We start from the raw sequence: 18747 nt of genomic DNA on the forward strand, positions 1-18747 counted from the left end.
TCCTCCCTCCCCAGTCTCCCAAGTAGCTGAGACCACAGGTGCACACCACCACACCCAGCTAATTTTTAAATCTATATATTTTGTAGAGGTGGAGTCTCACCACGTTGCCCAGGCTGGTCTGAAACTTCTGGGCTTAAGCGATCCTCCTGCCTTGGCCTCCCAGAGTGCTGGGATTACAGGCACGAGCCACGGTGTCCGGCCTATACACTTATCATTTGAAGACAGAGAAAGGGGCCATGAGCCAAATAATATAGGCGGCCTCTTGAAGCTAAAAAAGGCAAGGAAACAGATGCTCCCCTAGAGCCCACGACTGGAAATGGCTCTGCTTTCCCCAACCCAGACACTGGAAACAGCAGCTTAGTGAGTGTGTGTTATTATCAAGTGGGCATCTGAGACCTCCCACCTGCCAGTCCCCATCCCAGAGACTCCAGCCACATGCAGTGCCGTCCTTGAGATGGGTTCTGAAAATGACTTCTCCATCTCGTCACACTGCTGGTGATGCTTTAGGGTGCCCTAATTCCCCCTGAGAGTGGCACATCAGGCATCTGCCCTCATCCAGTCCTGTTGCCAGCTGTGTGGTCATCCTCAAATCGCTGGAATAAATGATCAGGGGCCTCCACCCCGGATCCCAGCACTTTTTCTGACACACGGCGGCATTTCATGGAATCCATGAGCAAGGCAAATCACTCCCATCCCGCTGCTTCCTGTAGCAATCCTGATAGGCCCCCTGCCGAGCATGAATCCCTGCCATTCCTCCCTCTGGAAGGCCTTCCTCCCGTTTCCCAGCTCTCTATTCAAGGCCTCGCTCTGATGTCTCTTCTGAGACATCCTTTTGCTCACTGCAGCCACACTGATCGTGTCCTTTCCTAAACTCCCATCGCCTGGCTTTTCATACCACTCAGCAGGTTGACACCCACCTAATGCTGCTAGGTAAGTCCCTTGTGCCCGTGTGGGTGTCCCAGCTCCCACTCAGATCACGGACCATGACTGACACTCCTGAATCCTGCTGATGTGGTAAAGGCCTGGCTGGGAAGGGACCTGAAGTAGTGAAGGCTTGCATGTTTTCCAGAAAATGGTCGAAGAAGTCTTCTTTGACTTGTTAAGGAACTTTAGAACCTGGAATGGGCTCCCTCTCAAAGTCGGGGTGTGTTCTGGCACCGTGCTTCCTCAGCGTGGCATGAGCCACGTCCCAGCTAAATGCATCCCAACTCCTTGCCAGGGTGGACAGGTCCTCTCTGTCTCCTCTCTCTCTCTCTCCCTGGCTGTTCCTTCAGGCCTATCTGGGGGGGCCACTAGTATGGAAATGGCAGAAGAGTCACTTAACTTGAATATGGATCATTAGAAATGATCCAATCTGCATAACACTCCAGGCAACCAGCTGGGACACCAGAAGGGCTGCGTTTTAGGAGCAAGGACCTAAATAAGACCCTAAAGTAAGGCCTACTGTAAACTCACCCTAATGAAACCCAAGAATAAGTAAACAATATCCACAGAGGAGACAAAATTTGGAGGTTGAGTCACATCAAGTTAGAGGTACTTGGAAAATCCCTAGGACTTTCCATAGATCCACCCTAAGAAAGCAGAAAACTGCCTACATAAGTTTAAGGTGATTAACCAGTACTTGAATTGGCTACTAGAACAAAAATCAACACTTTTCAGAGAAAAATAACAGAATCCAGAGTCTCTACAGCATATTAGCCACAATGACAAGTCTAAAATGAAACATTACTAAGTGGTCAAAGAAATAAGAAAATATGACCCATAGGTATAAAAAAGTACTAGAAACTAACACAGAGATGGCCCAGATGTTGAAAGACTTTAAGGCAGTTAAATAACTAAGGGAAAATATGGATTTAATGAGTAAGCAGATAGTAGAGAAATGGAAACTATAAAAAATAGAGTCAAATAGAAATTTTGAAACTTAAAAGTGTGATAATTGAAATGAAAATGTCACTGGATGAGCTTACCACTAGTATGGAAATGGCAGAAGGATCACTTAACTTGAATATAGATCATTAGAAATGATCCAATCCGCATAACAGAGAAAAAAGAATGAAGAAACACACACAGAGTTCCAGAAACATGTAGTACAATATGCAGTCTTCTGACTTACATGTTTTAATAGTCCCAGAAATAGAAGAAAATTATAATGCAGTAGAAACAAAACTTTTTTAAAAAATGGCCACAAATTTTCTAAATATTATGAAAATTACCAACTTACAGATTCAAGAAGCCCTGTGAACTCCCAAAGAGAATAAATATAAAGAAAATGGCTGGGCATGATGGTTTATGCCTGTAATCCCAGCACTTTGGGAGGCCAGGACAGGAGGACCACTTGAGGCCAGGAGTTCAAGATCAGCCAGGACAACATAGTGAAATCCTGTCTCTACAAGAAAAAAAAAGACAATTAGCTGGATGGTGCACACCTGTAATCCCAGCTACTCGGGAGACAGAAGTGGGAGGATCACTTGAGCCCAGAAAGTCAAGGCTGCAGTGAGCTGGGATTGTGCCACTGCACTCCAGCCTAGAAAACAAAAGCTTGACCCTGTCTCAAAAAAAGAAAAGAAGGCTGGGCGCAGTGGCTCACACCTGTAATCCCAGCACTTTGGGAAGCTGAGGCAGGCAGATCACTTGAGCTCAGGAATTCGAGACCAGCCTGACGAACATGGCAAAACCCCATCTCTATTAAAAATACAAAAATTAGCCGGGCATGGTGGCACACACCTGTAATCCCAGCTACTCAAGAGGCTGAGGCAGGAGAATCGCTTGAACCCGGGAGGAGGGGGTTGCAGTGAGCCGAGATTGCACCACTGCACTGCAACCTGGGCAACAGAGCGAGACTCCATCTCAAAAAAAATAAAAGAAAGAAAAGAAAAGAAAAACCACACCATTATTGTCCCTCTCTTTTTCTGTGATGTTCGCTGATGTGTCCCCTGCATGTAACACAGGGACTGCTTAGTCCTCAGCTAAGTCGAATGAACAAATGAATTCTGAGGTTTCCCGCAATCTGGCATGGTCCCCACAGAGACTGGGTGGCCTTGTCTCTTTTTTTTTTTTTTTTGAGACAGAGTTTCACTCTTGTCGCACAAGCTGCAGTGCAATCGTGAGATCTCAGCTCACTGCAACTTCCGCCCGCTGGGCTCAAGCGATTCTCTTGCCTCAGCCTCCCAAGTAGTTGGGATTATAGGCGCCCGCCACCATGTCCAGCTAATTTTTGTATTTTCAGTAGAGATAGGGTTTCACCATGTGGTCAGGCTGGTCTTGAACCCCCGACCTCAGGTGATCCTCCCACCTCGGCCTTCGAAAGTGCCAGGAATACAGGCCTGACCCACCGCGCCCGGCTGTCCTTGTCTCTTTTTAAGGGGAATTTCTGGGTCAGGAAAGCCACCAGCTTTTTGCACCGTTTTTTCTTGAGCTAGATAGAAAGGGCAGAAGGTGAAGGTTTGAGGATTTGGGCCTGAAAGCTTGAGTCGCTGGGAGCTCCACCCTCTGGGGGCGGCGAGGAGCCGGCCTCTTGGGTTACAGATGTGCCCCAGCTGGGCTCGTTCGTCCTCCCCTCTCCCCTCCTTGGATTGCTGCGTAGCCCTGCCCTGGGAGAGCTGCTGAATCAGCTTTCCCTGGCTGGAGCCAGCGCGTGCAGCCCAGCTGTCCCCTATCTCTCACAGGATCCACCCTTTAGATAAACTGCCTGGCCTCCTCCACACACTGCGAGGTTCTGATGTGGTTGCGAGGGCCTCCATTAGCCAAATGCCTCTCACTCCAGCCAGGACCCTTGCGATGGGCCCTGCTTTTCCTCCAGCCTGAGTTAGGCCGGTGCTGGAGTGACAGGAGAATCCACTTCCTGCCTGCAAAGGTGGTCCCGCAGAACTCTCTGCTGGGCGGGGCCTTCCTGCCTCACCGCCCCCGCGCCCAGGCTTCCTCCTTCCTCCCAGAGGGCGCGGCAGCAGGTTTAGGAGACAGCCCCGCTCAGCCCCTGTTGTTTTATCTGTGGACACCGGCCCTGCAAATTGGGTACTGACCAGGCTTCAGAGCCCGCTTTGCAGCCTGCCTGGCCCTCTGGGAGGGGTGACATTTTCACTATCTCTCACCGCCCGCCACTCTGACGTACTGAGGACCAAGATGCTGAACTGCGCAGCTTTGCCAGCTACAAGCGTCACACAGAGTGAACTCTTACTTGGTTTGCTCTGGAGTCTGAGCCCAGAGATTTGCTTTCGTTGAAAGTTGACCTGTGGGCAGAAAAAGTGTCCCTGGCAGCTGGTTAGCTGTGCTTCCGTTTTCCGTGGCCAGTGGTCCATGGGGGTGGGGGATGACTGACGGGGAGAGCAGCTCCGGGGCTCTGCTGGCTTAGCCTGGTGGTGGGATTAGGTGACAGGTGTGGCTGGGCTCAGCACCTGAGGTCCCGCCCATACCTGCTGAATCAGAACCTGCCAAGAGCTGCGGATGCATGTTGAAGGTTGTGAAGCCTGGCTCCTTGATGTGAAGGGTGCAGGGTGTGTGTGTTATTTTGACGGAGACTCGCTCTGTCGCCCAGGTTGGAGTGCAGTGGCGCCATCTTGGCTCACTGCAGCCTCCTCCCAGGTTCAAGCGATTCTCCTGCCTCAGCTGGGACTACAGATGTGCACCACCATGCCCAGCTAATTATTGTGTTTTTGTTTTTGTTGTTGTTGTTGTTGTTGTTGTTGTTGTTGTTTTAGTAGAGATGGGGTTTCTCAGGCTGGTCTGCGAACTCCTGGCCTCAAGCAATCCTCCTGCCTTGTCCTAAAGTGCTGGCATTACAGGCATGAACTACTGCACCTGGCCGCAAGGCTACAGTTTAACTTATTTCTAGCACCTAAGGCAGAGCCTGACATGGAGAAGGCATTCAGTAACTGTTCTTGGAGGAAAGGAATGAATGCATGAGTCCTGCCTGCCCCTGCCTACTCCCCACAGCACCACATTCCCTCTGCACAGTGAGAATCTCAAGTCTCTTAGGTCGGAAAGAGATGGAGGAGTCGGAGAACATGCATGTCAGAGCTGGGGAAAAAATGTCAAGTTTTTGTAGCCTAACTCCCTCAAGCCCCAGAGAGTCATAGCAACTTGGGTGAGGTCCCACCACTTGTGGTGGAACAGCTGGTCGCCTTGTTTCGGGAGACAGGTGGTTGTGATCAGGACAAAGTGTTCCATACCTGGGTGTGTGTTGCTTGGCCCACCTCTCTCCTCAGACATCTCTGTACCTCTTCATCAGAAACCTATGGAGCCATTTCTCCGAGGCCCCAATAACATGTTAGTTATCCATTTATGAATTCTCATTCTTCTTATGGAAAAGATTTAAGGTACTTATAAATATGCATAGAATACAACAAGATAAAAAGTAAAAAGGAATACGTTGGTATTAAGGAAGTGTGCAGATGTGTGAACAAGGGTATTCACTATAGTGCTATGTATAGTAGTGAAAAATCAGAAACAACCTAAATATCCAACAGTACGGGAGTGGGTAAATACACTATGGCTCATCCAGACACTGAAATTCTGTGTACCAATTGAGAATGCTGACGTGGCCCAGGCGCAGTGGCTCACGCCTGTAATGTCAGTGCTTTGGGAGGTCGAGGTAGGAGGATCTCTTGAAGCCAGGATCTTGAGACTAGCCTCACAGTGAGATCCCAGCTCTACAAAAAAATGTTTTAAACTAGCTGGGCATTGTGGCACACACCTAGTCCTAATTACACCAGAGGCAGAAGTGGGAGGATCACTTGAGCCCAGGAGTTTGAGGCTGCAGCAAGCTATGATTGCACACCGTACGACAGCCTGGGCAACAGAGTGAGACCTGGTCTCTTAAGAAAAAAGAACATTGATATGAAAGTATTCATTGACATGGAAAAATGTTCATTATATAGTGTAAAAGTATTGATGGGTTCATTTTATTTACATGTATGGAAGAATGCCTAGCAAAGATAGGTATCCCAAAATATTAATGTCAGGGAGAGAGATTATGAGTGATTTTTATTCTCTTTTTGACCACCCACTGCTATAACTTCTAGTTTTTTCCCTTAGCGAACATGAATTACTTATGTAATAGTGTTAGTATAGAAATGAAATTTACAAAAACAGAATATGGGTGAGGAAAATGGGAAAAGGAGAAAATCAGAGTCCTAATCTATATAGAATTTGTTTGAAAATGTATAAATTTTAAAAATCCTTTGCTGAGTGTTAAGATGTAGGAAAGAAAAAAAATGCTGTTTATAGTGTTATGGCCCAGTTGCTGTTTTTACACGTAACAGGCAATTATTAAATATTTGAGAGTTTGACTTAAAACATTGAGAACTCATGTGGCCAGGCGCCGTGGCTCACACCGGTAATCCCAACACTTTGGGAGCCTGAGGCAGGCGGATCACTTGAGGCCAGGAGTTCAAGACCAGCCTGGCCAAGATGGTGAAGCCCCATCTCTACTAAAAATACAAATGTTAGCCAGGCGTGGTGGCACACGCCTGTAATCTCAGCTATGAGAATCACTTGATTCCGAGAGGCGGAGGTTGCAGTGAGCTGAGATCGTGCCACTGCACTCCAGCCTGGGTGACAGAGCAAGACTCTGTCTCAAAAAAAAAGAAAAAGAAAAATTCATGACCCAGCTTTTGTTAAATATCCATCTGTATTCAGGGAAGTGAAAGTTAATCATGCTGCAGTCTTTGTCTTGTTTTGAATGGAATCACCAGTGACCTGCCCTTCCTTATGTGGGATCTAAATAACCTGGGTATATTGGGTAATGATTATGCAAGAGACAATCCTAAAATTGTGTGTTAGAGCTGGATGGGTGGACGAACGGATGGATGGACGGAAATAAATGCGCGCGCGCACACACACACACACACACACACAATCTAGCCTAGAACCATGCTATCTATAGCTTGGATATTTGTTCCCCCCAAGTCTCGTGTTGAAATTTGATACCTAGCCGGGCGCAGTGGCTCAAGCCTGTAATCCCAGCACTTTAGAAGGCCGAGACGGGCGGATCACGAGGTCAGGAGATTGAGACCATCCTGGCTAACCCGGTGAAACCCCATCTCTACTAAAAAAAAATACAAAAACACTAGCCGGGCGAGGTGGCGGCGCCTGTAGTCCCAGCTACTCGGGAGGCTGAGGCAGGAGAATGGCGGGAGCCCGGGAGGCGGATCTTGCAGTGAGCTGAGATCCGGCCACTGCACGCCAGCGTGGGCGACAGAGTGAGACTCCGTCTCAAAAAAAAAAAAAAAAAAGAAATTTGATACCTAGTTTTGGAGGTGGGCCTAATGAGAGGTGTTTGGGTTGTGAGGGGTCGGGGTGGAGGGGCTGATCCTTCATGAATAGTTGGTCCTGTTCTCATGGTAATGAGCGAGTCCAATGAGAGCAGGTTGTTTAAAAGAGCCTGGCACCTCCCCCTTGCCCTCTGCTTCCTGTCTCGCTCTGTGATCTCTGCACATGCCTCCTCCCCTTCCATGCCATGAGTGGAAGCAGCCTGAGGCTTCACCAGATGCCCAGTAGATTGTGAGCCAAGCTAAATAAGCTTCTTTTCTTGATAAATTACCCAGCCTTGGGTCTTCCTTTATAGCAACACTAAACAGGCTAAGACAAACCGCTTTTCACCACCTCCAACGCTAACACCTTGGTCCAAGTCGCCTTCAGTAGGACCCTAACTGGTCTCCCTGCTTCCACCCTGTGGTCCATTCCCTACGCCATAGCTAAAGCTGTCTTTTCTAAGTGTGAAGCAAATCATCTGCCTCTGCACAGAACCCTCCAGGACTTCCTCTTCCATCACGATAAGCCCTGAGTCTTCACCGGAGCCTCACCAGACCCTCTGTGCTCTGGCCCATCCTGCCTCTCAGATCTCATTGCCTGTCCCTCTGCTCCTGGCTAACACCACTCCGGCCACACTGGCCTTGCCAGGCTCTTTTTGCACGTCCTGCTTCCCTGCCTGAAAGATTCTCCCTCTCCAGTGTAGCTTGCTTCCTCGCCCCCTGCAGGTCTCTGCAGAATTGCTAGCTCGGGGTCAGGCCTTCCTTGCCACCCTATATAAAATGACAACTCCTGCTGTGTTCCAGTACCGTATCCTACTCGATTTTCCTCCGCAGCACTGATCTGATCTTCCCTGGCACGTGACATGTTTATTTGTTTGCTGTTTGTCTCCCTCCACTAGAGTGTAAACTCCCTGAGGGCAGAAACTTTGTCTGTTTTCTTTACTGCCCTTTCCTTAGTGCCCAGTGCTGTAAAGTGGATGCTCAATATATATTTGAAGGACTGATTGGACTTCAAAGATCATGTGACTGATCCTTCTCATTCTACCAAGGAGGGGCCTGAGGCCTAACCTTGAGAGGCTCCGTTCCTTGCCTGAGGTCACACAGCTGGGGCGGCAGGACTAGATCATGACTCCCCTCCTGCCTACGCTTCAGAAAGGAGATCAGCCACACACAAAGGGACCCTGGCCTCATCCATCCTGTCTTCCGTGTGTTTTTCCAGTTTACATAGAATTTTAGCCCAGAATAGCAAAGAAAAAACAGTTTTTCCTCCAGAACCATGGAAACTCTTCCAGTGGGTCTGTCCCTGGAAAAACAGCAGCGATCTCAGGGTGGGAAGGTAGGAAGTGGAGGAGTGGTCTTCCGGCAGCGGGGGCAATGGGATGGATTTGGTTTTGCAATTAAAATAACAGCTGGGTCTGTTTCCACAGCATGGTTCTGGAAGGTGAGTGGTCTGTCTAAAGTATCAGATGGGGCCGTCCCCCATCCTGGCCCAAGAGGGTTTCAGATGGCCAGTGGCTGAAGGATTCACTCCACAGATGAAGTATGAAAGAAACCAGGCCCAAAGGAGCCTCTGGAAACCCTACAGGCAGCCTGGCCTGAAAGCCTCTAGTCCCTACCCCAGCCTTGCTCGGAGTCATCTCCTGACACCTTCCCCTGCACTCCTACCCTCTCGCTGAGATTGATCAGATGCCCTCTTCGATGCAGAGAGAGCTTTGGCCTCCTCCCTCTCATGCCCCATGTGGTTTGTTAATCATCTGTGAAATGAGGGATCTCAGGCGTCACTCATCCGTGTGAGGACACTGGGGCCCTGGAGAAGTGGAGTGGAGTGGGGAAGGGATGATGAGGAATATTCTGGTCTTCTGAATCCTGTCCCTCTGTCTGTCTGGCTTCTCAGATGCAGCTTTTGGATAAGTTTCCCATTGAAGGTGGCCAGAAGGACCCCAAGCAAAGGATCATCCCCTTCCTCCCAGGTAAGCATTGGGTGGCTCCACCCAGGGCTAGGGATACCGGGGAAGGACTGGTCCTTCCCTTAGGCTGAGAAGAGGCTACTAAGTGGCAAATTCTGGGTGAGGCATGCCTGGGAATCTGCATATGAACAATTTCCCCCAAGGGATTTGGAAGCTCCAGACTGTGAAGGCCACTGTCCTCCAAGTGGCTTCTCCCACCATTGCAAGACCATCTCTGCTGGCTCCTGGCCTGTAGCTTCTGAGGAGTTTCTCAGGCTCCTGGACTTTGGTTTCCTTTTCACAAAAAGCACAGAGAGACCAAGTTCTCCTGTGAACGGATGAAGAGCTGCAGGCTGAGCTGTTTGTACTGACTCCCATTCTAATCATGGATAACCTTAAATTGAGCACGCTCCCGATCTGATCTCCTCCAGTCCTCATGTCACCTTATATGGAAGAGGCGGCTTACACCATTTTGGAGTGTGTTTAAGGCAATCAATTACATTATATAATTTACAGGAAAACTCAGGTGTATCGGAACCTGTTATTTTGATGATATCTTAAGTGTGTATAGAGATTTATAGCCATGGAGTGCTTTTTTATTTGTTATCATATGCACATCTCCATACTGAGGTGTGTAGTATAATCTCCCCTAATGGGTGAAGATGTTGGGGTTCAGACAGACTAAGGAACTGCCCGTAAAAGTGGCGGAGCTGAGGCATAAACTCGGGCCTCCTGGTCTATGTCTGGCTCTGCCCTGTGCCAGGTGAGCGATGCTATCCCCTGGCTCTCCGGAACCCCTACCGTTTACCAGAAGAGCTCCCTTCACAGTGGGCTTCCCCCGGGGCTCAGGCTGGCCCTGGACCTGCACAGGTCGGGACCACGGTGATCAGTCAGACCTTGGCAAAAAGCAGGGCCTGCATCTCGCTAACCCCTGGCACACTGCCAGCCCACAACCAGTGCCTACTTGCTGACTTGAAAACAAATGTAGGGGCACCTCCCTCAGAGAGTGGCTCCTTTCTGAAAGGCATATCTCCTGCATTCCTCCATCCTCAAAAGCAGCGAAAGATGTGAGTTCCTATGACCTCCTGTCCTTGGAGTCCTATGCTATAGCTGGAGATAATTAGTTTAGTTACAAGGAAGAATTTCTAAATCCCACAGTTTGGGCAAGACTGGAACTAGGCAGTGAGGGTGTCCACCCAAGACTGGAACTAGTCAGCCCCTGGCCTCCCTCCATGGAGGCACAGGATTGCTTCTCCATCCCTGGCCTAGGAGTTCACATGGGGTGACTTGCGTGCCTTGCATGGCTTTGCACTGGGTCTTGAATGGAATGTCCAGCATCCAGGTTGGTGACAACCTTAGATGGTGCTCCAGTACAGTCTGGAAGCTCAGTGCCAGGGTCTGGTAGCCCAGCTGGGACGCTGTGGGCACAAGCGTCCTAGAGGCAACATGAGGCCACAGCGTGGTAGCCTGGCCTTGGGGCATGAAGGTCACCAGTTTGCTCCAGAAGAATGGGCTTCCCCCACTTCTTCCTCAGCTAGCACTCCAGAGAAAGAGCACCCCATTACCATTCCATCAGTGGCTGTTTACCGGGGCTCAGCCCGTCAGAGCTCATGGGGCTGGTGAATTAAAGGGAGATCTGAATTTGTTTTCTTCATCTACGGAACCCTCAGGCTAGTGGGAGAGAAGACCTGCTCCATCATCCCAGGACCACTTAAGGCAGGATGTGACTCTACCACTGTGCAATTTGAGGGTGACTGGAGAGGGAGCTCAGAGAACAGCGATCTCATTGTGAGCTGAGGAAGTCAGCAGAGACCTCCTGAACAAGGGGGGCCTGGAGCTGGCCCCTACAGGATGGGTAGGCTTGGAGGGTGGAACGCAAGGCAAAGGCTTGTGTACTGCAGCTACCTTAGCCCCTTGTCTCGGGAGTCAGACTGCCCCGGTTCACCCTGGAAACCCTGGCTCTGCTGGTTACCGGTTGCATTAACTTCTCTGTGCTTCAGTTTCCTCATCTGGAAAATGGGGATGATGATAGAATGTACTTCGTGGGGCTGTTTCAAGGATAAAATAAATGAGTGTATCTCAGGTGGTTAGAGCTATGGCAGCTCCTAGTGGGGGCCAAATAAATGTTAGTCCTTATAATTACTAATGTTCCATGCATGCCTAGCATTTTACACCACACATTTACATATATAATCTGATTTGATCCTCCCAACAAGGTGATCATCCCCATTTTACTGACTAGGAAGCTGAGGCCAAGGGAGGCTAATAGACTTGCACAAGCCTACACAGCCACGAAGTACAGCCCACACCAGAGCTGTCATTCCTGACTCCTGGGCCAGGCTCCCTTTCATATCAGAACGAAGAATACAACAGCTGCCAACGGGACTGAGTACCTCTCTGAACTTCAGTTTCCACTTACAGGATTGCAGTGAGGATTAAAAGAATTTATGCAAAACACTTCACACAATATCTGTCTTACAGTAAATAATAAATGGCAGCTGTTAATCAAGAAAGTCACCTGTCCCCACACCACCACCTACTGGGAAAAGTCAAGCGTGGGGACACCTTCCAGCTCCTGCAAATGTGATCGTGCATAGCGAGTGATATTGTCAGGAGGAATGAGGTTGACTTGCCCCGACCCTGTGCCCTTCTTTTTCCTGGCTTGGCTTCTTTTCTTGGCTTCCTCCAGCAGGGTTCCCTCTTAGACCCTTCTCTTCAGCTCACTCATTCTCCAGAACTTCAAAATACATATTGCTGGCCATTTGGAATCCTACCCCAGGGTTCCCAAGCCCTGTCCCTGGCCTTCCTCCTGCTCACTAGAAATTACCTTAACCCTGTTACGCTCTGCTCACTCCTTAGCTCGGACATGAAGGAGAAAGATGGAGGAAAAATAACTCAACACTATCAGAACCTGGCCAGGGCAAGCTGAGTGGGTGTGAGGATTCCCCATCCACCCCCACTGCCCTGATGCACAGAGCTTCCAGGAGGAGAGGGTGTCAGAGAAGGGCAGTGATGAACATTACCTATCTTAGGTCAAGTTCCTCAAATGCAGAGCCTGAGATGAGGATTCGCATGCATGTGGCTTTTGAGGGTATGCTGTCACGTGAACTTCCTGTGGCAGGGAAGGAAACAGAATGGGGCAGAGGAGGAAGTGAGGCAGAGATGTGTGTTCAGCTAAGTCCAACCTCCGCCTGATCCCACGGGGAGCTCTGGTGGGTGAATGGCACCACAGAACTGTTCCATCTTAGGGGACAGCTTTTACAGCCACCCCCCGCCCCCAATCAGTCACCCATTGTCTGTGGGCTGCCTCCTCCTCCAAAGGGTGTAGAGCATGGGCATGATGGCTCTGATGGCCGGGGGCATGCATCTGAAGAAGGGGGCAGCTGGGAGCCCCTAGCAGCAGCCCACACTCACAACACTGAGGGGAGGAGCCACAGCTGGTGCAGGGGCTCAGGAGAGTATCTGCTCTACACCCTAACACCAGTTCAAGGCTCTGCTTCTGCTTCCCTGCCTCTAGGGAGGGTGTCTGAAGCCACCTGCTGATTCCCCCAGGCTCACCCCCAGCAACAGTGACTCAGCAGAACCCCAGAGAACTTAACAGTCTTTCAACCCCAGGCAGGGTTAGCAGCTAGCCTTGGGAATAGCCTTGCCAGCCCATTGCCTCACCTGAAATTTCAGAGCAAGGAAATCCCAAGGGGTGGAAGCAGAAAGCACCCATTATTTCCAGAAGGGTCTCAATTTTAGCTCCAGAGATGCTGGGATGTGATAAGCATTTCTGCTGCCCAAGTGTGGAGTCTAGGGGATGTGCTTGGAGTGTTAGGCTAGCTGATTTGCTTTGGCCCATGTGGCTGCAGGCTGATGGCTGAGGCCTCATAGAAATTTGACTGACTGGTGGAGCTGACAGAGAAAGCAGTGGAATTAGAGAAGAAAGGAACCCATGGCTTGGTTACATGCTTGCCCATTGATACCAGTCAAATCCTGGCAGAAAATCTCACACATGGGCTATAAGTCTTGGGACCTAGGACACAGGCTTGTGATATGTCTGGGTGGTGTAATGGTCAGAGTTCAGGGTCAGCCTGTAGATTTGAAAAGTGGGGAGTGCCTGGGGCTCCTGTGGTCAAAGGCAGACGCTCCATCCCTGGAGAAGCTGACCCAGACAGTGCCCGTTGGCTCTTGGGGGACAGATGGAGTGTTGTGCAGTGGTGCTGTAGTTGGGAGTAAGGATTGGGGGTCTGTGAGTAGGGCTAACAAGATGATAGAGTGGGGAGCCAGTACACTGCTGGCCCAGGGGGCTGACATTGGCATATCCATCAAATCCTATAGAAAATTTTGTAGGGGAACTGCCCATAAGAGAGCCCCCGAATTGTTTCACCAGGGCTAGAACCTACTTTCTGGACCCTGGAAGTGAAAATCCACTGTACCTGGGACCACCAGCCTTTATGAAGTCTGTGGCGCCTTGGGAGGGCAAGGAGAAGCTATGGACCCATGTAGGACTGGCAGTTCTCCAGCAAGGCATCCTGGGAAAGAAAACCCAGACGTTTCATGGGCAGAAAGGGGCAGAGAGTTACTCCAGGGCCCAGACACCCTGAAGAGTGGTGGTGGAGGCAAGGGGTAGAGAGAAGGGAAGGAAGCCCCTCCAGGCCTATGCCTGCAAACCCCATATTATGTGAGACTGGGGAGACACACCCGTCTCTTTTTTTTTTTTTTTTTTGAGACGGAGTCTCGCAGTCGCCCAGGGTGGAGTGCAGTGGCCGGATCTCAGCTCACTGCAAGCTCCGCCTCCGGGTTTACGCCATTCTCCTGCCTCAGCCTCCCGAGTAGCTGGGACTACAGGCGCCCGCCAACTCGCCCGGCTAGTTTTTTGTATTTTTTAGTAGAGACGGGGTTTCGCCGTGTTAGCCAGGATGGTCTCGATCTCCTGACCTCGCGATCCACCCGTCTCGGCCTCCCAAAGTGCTGGGATTACAGGCTTGAGCCACCGCGCCCGGCCTCACACCCGTCTCTTTTGCTGGTTTTTGCAGCCTTCCTTTGAGACAAGGCCCTTATCTGCTTCCGTCATGTTTCTATCATGAGACTGGATGGGGGGTGCTTTATTAAGACTTGTTGGGCGCAGTGCCTCACACCTGCAATCCCAGCACTTTGGGAGGCCGAGATGGGTGGATCACTTGAGGCCAGGAGTTCCAGACCAGCCCGGACAACATGGTGAAACCCCCATCTCTACTGAAAATACAACCCAAAAGTGAGCCAGGCATAGTGGCACACGCCTGTAGTCCCAGCTCCTTGGGAGACTGGGGTGGGAGAATTGCTTGAACCTGGGAGGCAGAGGTTACAGTGAGCCAAGATTGTGCCACTGCACTACAGCCTGGGTGACAAAGCAAGACTCTGTCTCAGAAAAAAAAAAAAAGACTTATTGATTGCTCCTAGTGTGTGCCTAGCGTTATCCTAGCCACTCTGCATACCTTCCCTCCAGTCTCACCGCAGGTGGCTTTATCCCCATTTTAGAGAGAACTCAAATCACTCTCCACCATTACTTAGCCATACGGTGGCAGAGCCGCGATTCTTCCTATGGGGCTGTATGTCTTTCCTTGGGAAAGAAGAAATTGCCACAACAGCCTCAGCTAGACTCTGTCTTTGTCCCTCTCTTCCTGCCTGCACACCTCCCAGGTTAGGGATCTGAGAGGTTCTGCCTGAGACAGAGCACGGACAGTCCAGTCCCTCCCTCAGGCTGTCATTGCTACCTCATGTTTCAGGAGTGCCCTGTGTAGGCAGCAGGAGGCTGGAACCTCACAGGGACTCAGGTGACCTGTAAGGGCTCTCTCATTCCATTGAGTGGCCAAGGTAATTACTCATCAGCACAGAGTAATTGATAGTTTTCTTGCAATTAAACCATTTAATTTATTATTATTTTAATGATTACAAATAAGATAGTCCCAAGGCTTTCAGAGCGCTATCTTCCTTTAATTATGGTCTAACAAGTTTGGCTATTTGGTTTCCTAACACAGCATTTTCTTAAACTTTTTATTTTGAAATAATTAGAGACTCACAAGAGGTCGCAAAAATACTAGGCACTCTACATCCCCCCCTCCAATTCCACCACTGTACTGCAGGGTAGCTGGCATTATTCCCATTTTAAGGAGAGGTCAAATCACTTTCCATCATCACATCACTTCCCCCCAATGGTAACATCTGATGTAACCACAGTATGTTATCAAAACCAGGAAATTAATATTGGCACAACTCAACTAACTAGACCACAGAGCTGAGTAATTGATTTTTATTTTATGGAGGTGGAGAGCTGTTAAACAAGCATGCCAGCTGGTCTTTAGGAAGGAGGCAGTGGTGTGATAATAGGCCCTGAGAAACTCCACTCCCAGGCCTGACCTCTCAGCATTCCCATCCTCAACAAAAAGCCATATTCCAGAAACCTGTGCAAATTCAGCTCTTTGGAACCAATCACATGATCTTTTAGGTGTCCAAAGTGTTATTCTATTCAAAAGAGGCATATAATAAATCCTGTTGCAAAGCAAGGAACTTTTAAAAAAATATCCTTTTAAGTATTCTTGGCTGGGCATGGTGGCTCATGCCTGTATTCCCAGCAACTCAATAGGCTGAAACGGGAGGATCACTTGAGAATAAGAGTTAGAGACCATCCTAGGCAACATAGCAAGACCCTGTCTCTAAAACAAACAAATAGAAAACATATTTTTACTTCAGCTCTCTTTTGATTAAAAAAAAAGTATTCATCCTTTCCTCATTACATATATATATTTATTTTATATACATATATTTTGTATATTTTTAATATTTTATATACATGTATATATTTTTAAATATATATATATTTTGAGATAGGGTCTCGCTCTGTTGCCCAGGCTGGAGTACAGTAGTACAGTCACAGCTCACTGCAGCCTCCACCTCAGAGGCTCAATCTATCCTCCTGCCTCAGCCTCCCAAGTAGCTGAGACTACAGCTGCATGCCACCATGCCTGGCTAATCTTTGTATTTTTTTGTAGAGATGGGGTTTTATCATGTTGCTTAGGCTGGCCTCGAACTCCTGGACTTAAGTGATCCACCTGCCTTGGCTTCCCAAAGTGTTGGGATTACAGGTGTAAGCCACTGCACCTGGCCTGGTTTACATATATTTTTATACTTTGGGACTTCTCTTGTGCCTCCAAGTTCCATAGGTTTGACAAGACGGGCTCAGATGAATGCCTGCATATGCAGTGAGTGAGTTACTTTATAGGAGGGGAGCCCACATCTTTTAATAATGGATGGTAAACAAACCTGCCCTTTTGCTCCGAAGATAGACACTATCCTTAGTCCAAGACTATATGCAAACCTGCCGTATGCCCCAGAGCAAGGCACTACTGTCTTCTAAGGCTGTTTGCTATGCAAGCACCTTTGAAAAGATCTTCCAAAACAAAAAGCAGTTAGTGCCTTGTTTACAAGACATGTGCAACAGCAGGAGGCCCAGGGAGAATTGACTCAGAAGTGTGCCTTAGCTCTTTCTGAAGTCTCTTGCTTTTTGGAGAGGTGGGCAGAAATCAAGGTCCTTAGGACATTGGGCCAAGCGTGGTAGGGTCACCAGCCTCTCAGGGCAGCCTACTGTTTACTTGGAATTTTCTGCCTTGTTTTAGAAGATGATTGTGGAAAATCCATCTCCTGTTTCCCATCCTGGGATTGGAGTAGATTTCCTGTGTATCCCAAGTTTGCTGGCCTGAGGAGACTCCCTGAGAGGAAATGGTCATTACGACATGAAGTAGAGTGTGTAGCTGCTGATGTAAAAAGCAAACAACTGCAGCCAGGGACTGAGGGACTTCAGAAGCCAGGCAGTGAAGCAAAAAAAGCTACATTCCCTCTACAAAGGCTGTGCGAGGTCCCCTCCCACTAGCAAGTCATCTGTTTCTCTGTGCTGGCTGGCACTGGGCCTCTGGGCTTCCAGAAAGTCCTTCATCCTAATAGCTGAGTTAGTCCCATGCATCACTATCCATATCCCCAAGTTGATGAGTCATGGAGAAGTGAGATTGCTTAGGGAGAAAAGTGAATCTATAACCATAATCAAGGCAGGCGCTGCCAGCCTGCAGACAGCCTTGTGACCTTACGAGCTTAGATGGTATCTTTTTAGATGGCAGGCATGCTTGGTTCTTTTGTACTGACTCGCCAGTTTATGTAATGGCCCCTTAATGAAGAAGCAGTTTGGAGCTACAGCGCAGAAGGTGCTGGGTGAATTGCAAGCATGTTCTCCAGGGCCTTCCTCTCCAGCCCCAGAGCCCTGTGCAGCAGATCCGGTATTTGTTTCAGCATAGAAGGAAGCAGGGGGAAGGGATGTCTTTAGCTAGAGCTGGTCCTTGGTCCCCCCCGGGCTGTAGGTGTCTGTGTATGTCTCCACCAGGCACCAGCGGAGAAAGCCCTTCCGGAAGGGCCCTGGATGCTGTGACGGAGCTTGTGGCTCAGAGATTTCACCAGACTGCAACCCCCAAGGGAGAGAGGTTGAGAAGTTTCTGGGCCCCTAGGTGACCTGGGATGTCAGTAAAAGACAAACTATGTGATGGAGGGAGAAAAATAGGGTCCATTGGTAATTCTGGGGTTTAGAAAAGGTCAACAAGATTATAGGCCTGAGAGGCACCATATGCCATCTTAAACGCAGTTTTCCTCCAACCTCCACTGGAGGTACTTTGTCTTTTCTTGCTGTAATTACTGCTTCCCATCCCCAAAAATCAGTCTCCCACTCTGTAATCTGGACGGGCAGTTCTCAGGGCCTGCTGTCAGCAGATGATTCTGAACACAGCGTGGAATAGCTACATTCATTCCTTTCTATCAGATATTTATTGAACACATACCGTGTGCCAGCTGTGGCCACTGGTGATATGACTGAGAACAAAGTAGGCCCAGTTGTGGTTCTCAGGAAGTTTGCCTTCCAGTGTGGGAGTTAGAAAGAAGAGCAATTTCCAAGAGTGATGAGTGCCAGAAGTAAGAATAACCAGGTCATGTGACAGGTGCTACAGCTGAAGACATCTGAGATTAAGTGATCACGAAGGGCTCCTTTGCAGAGGTGACATCTCCACTGAGTAGGTTGGGATTATCAAGGCCCAGGGGTGCCAGGCTTGGGGGACAGCAAGAGCAATAACCTTCGTGGGACCACTGGTGTATGTTTGAAGAACAGTAAGAAGTGTTTGGAACAGTGAGGAGTGCTGAGTCACCCAGAGAGAGCTAGGCAGACAGGACTTGTGGAACCAAGACACTCCAGAGTAGCTCCACCTGTGTGTTTGTGAGCTGTGCCATCTGGCCCAGTCATATGGACTCCAGGCTCTGTTGCCTCATCTGTCAAATGGGTTGATCATGGTTTGGGGTGGCGTTGCAAGCAGTTGATGCACGGAAAGTGCTATGTAGGGTGCAACGGAAGAGGACTGGTGCCGCAAACCTGTCTGTGCTCGTGGTGGCTTTGCCGCAGGATACAGCTGTGGGGTTTCCTTTGCTCTGCCCTCTGCTTGCCCTCCCCACTCTTTGCTGAGTCAGCTCTTCCCACCGCAGCCCAGGCCACAGCCCAGACACAG

The 18747-nt window shown here is 49.4% G+C and overlaps 1 protein-coding gene across 2 annotated transcripts in view; it reads left to right on the forward strand.

Moving 5' to 3' along the window:
- Positions 1 to 18747, forward strand: part of SH3PXD2A (SH3 and PX domains 2A) — a 261353-nt gene that overhangs the window by 80468 nt on the left and 162138 nt on the right. For both annotated transcript variants that reach the window (XM_033183812.1, XM_033183820.1), the window contains exon 3: positions 9142 to 9217. In XM_033183812.1, coding sequence (XP_033039703.1) covers positions 9142 to 9217 — 76 coding nt within the window. The remainder of the gene's footprint in view (positions 1 to 9141; positions 9218 to 18747) is intronic.

The sequence above is a fragment of the Trachypithecus francoisi genome, unplaced genomic scaffold (genome assembly GCF_009764315.1).
Source record: "Trachypithecus francoisi isolate TF-2019V2 unplaced genomic scaffold, Tfra_2.0 Contig01579, whole genome shotgun sequence".
Classification (NCBI taxonomy): Eukaryota; Metazoa; Chordata; class Mammalia; order Primates; family Cercopithecidae; genus Trachypithecus; species Trachypithecus francoisi.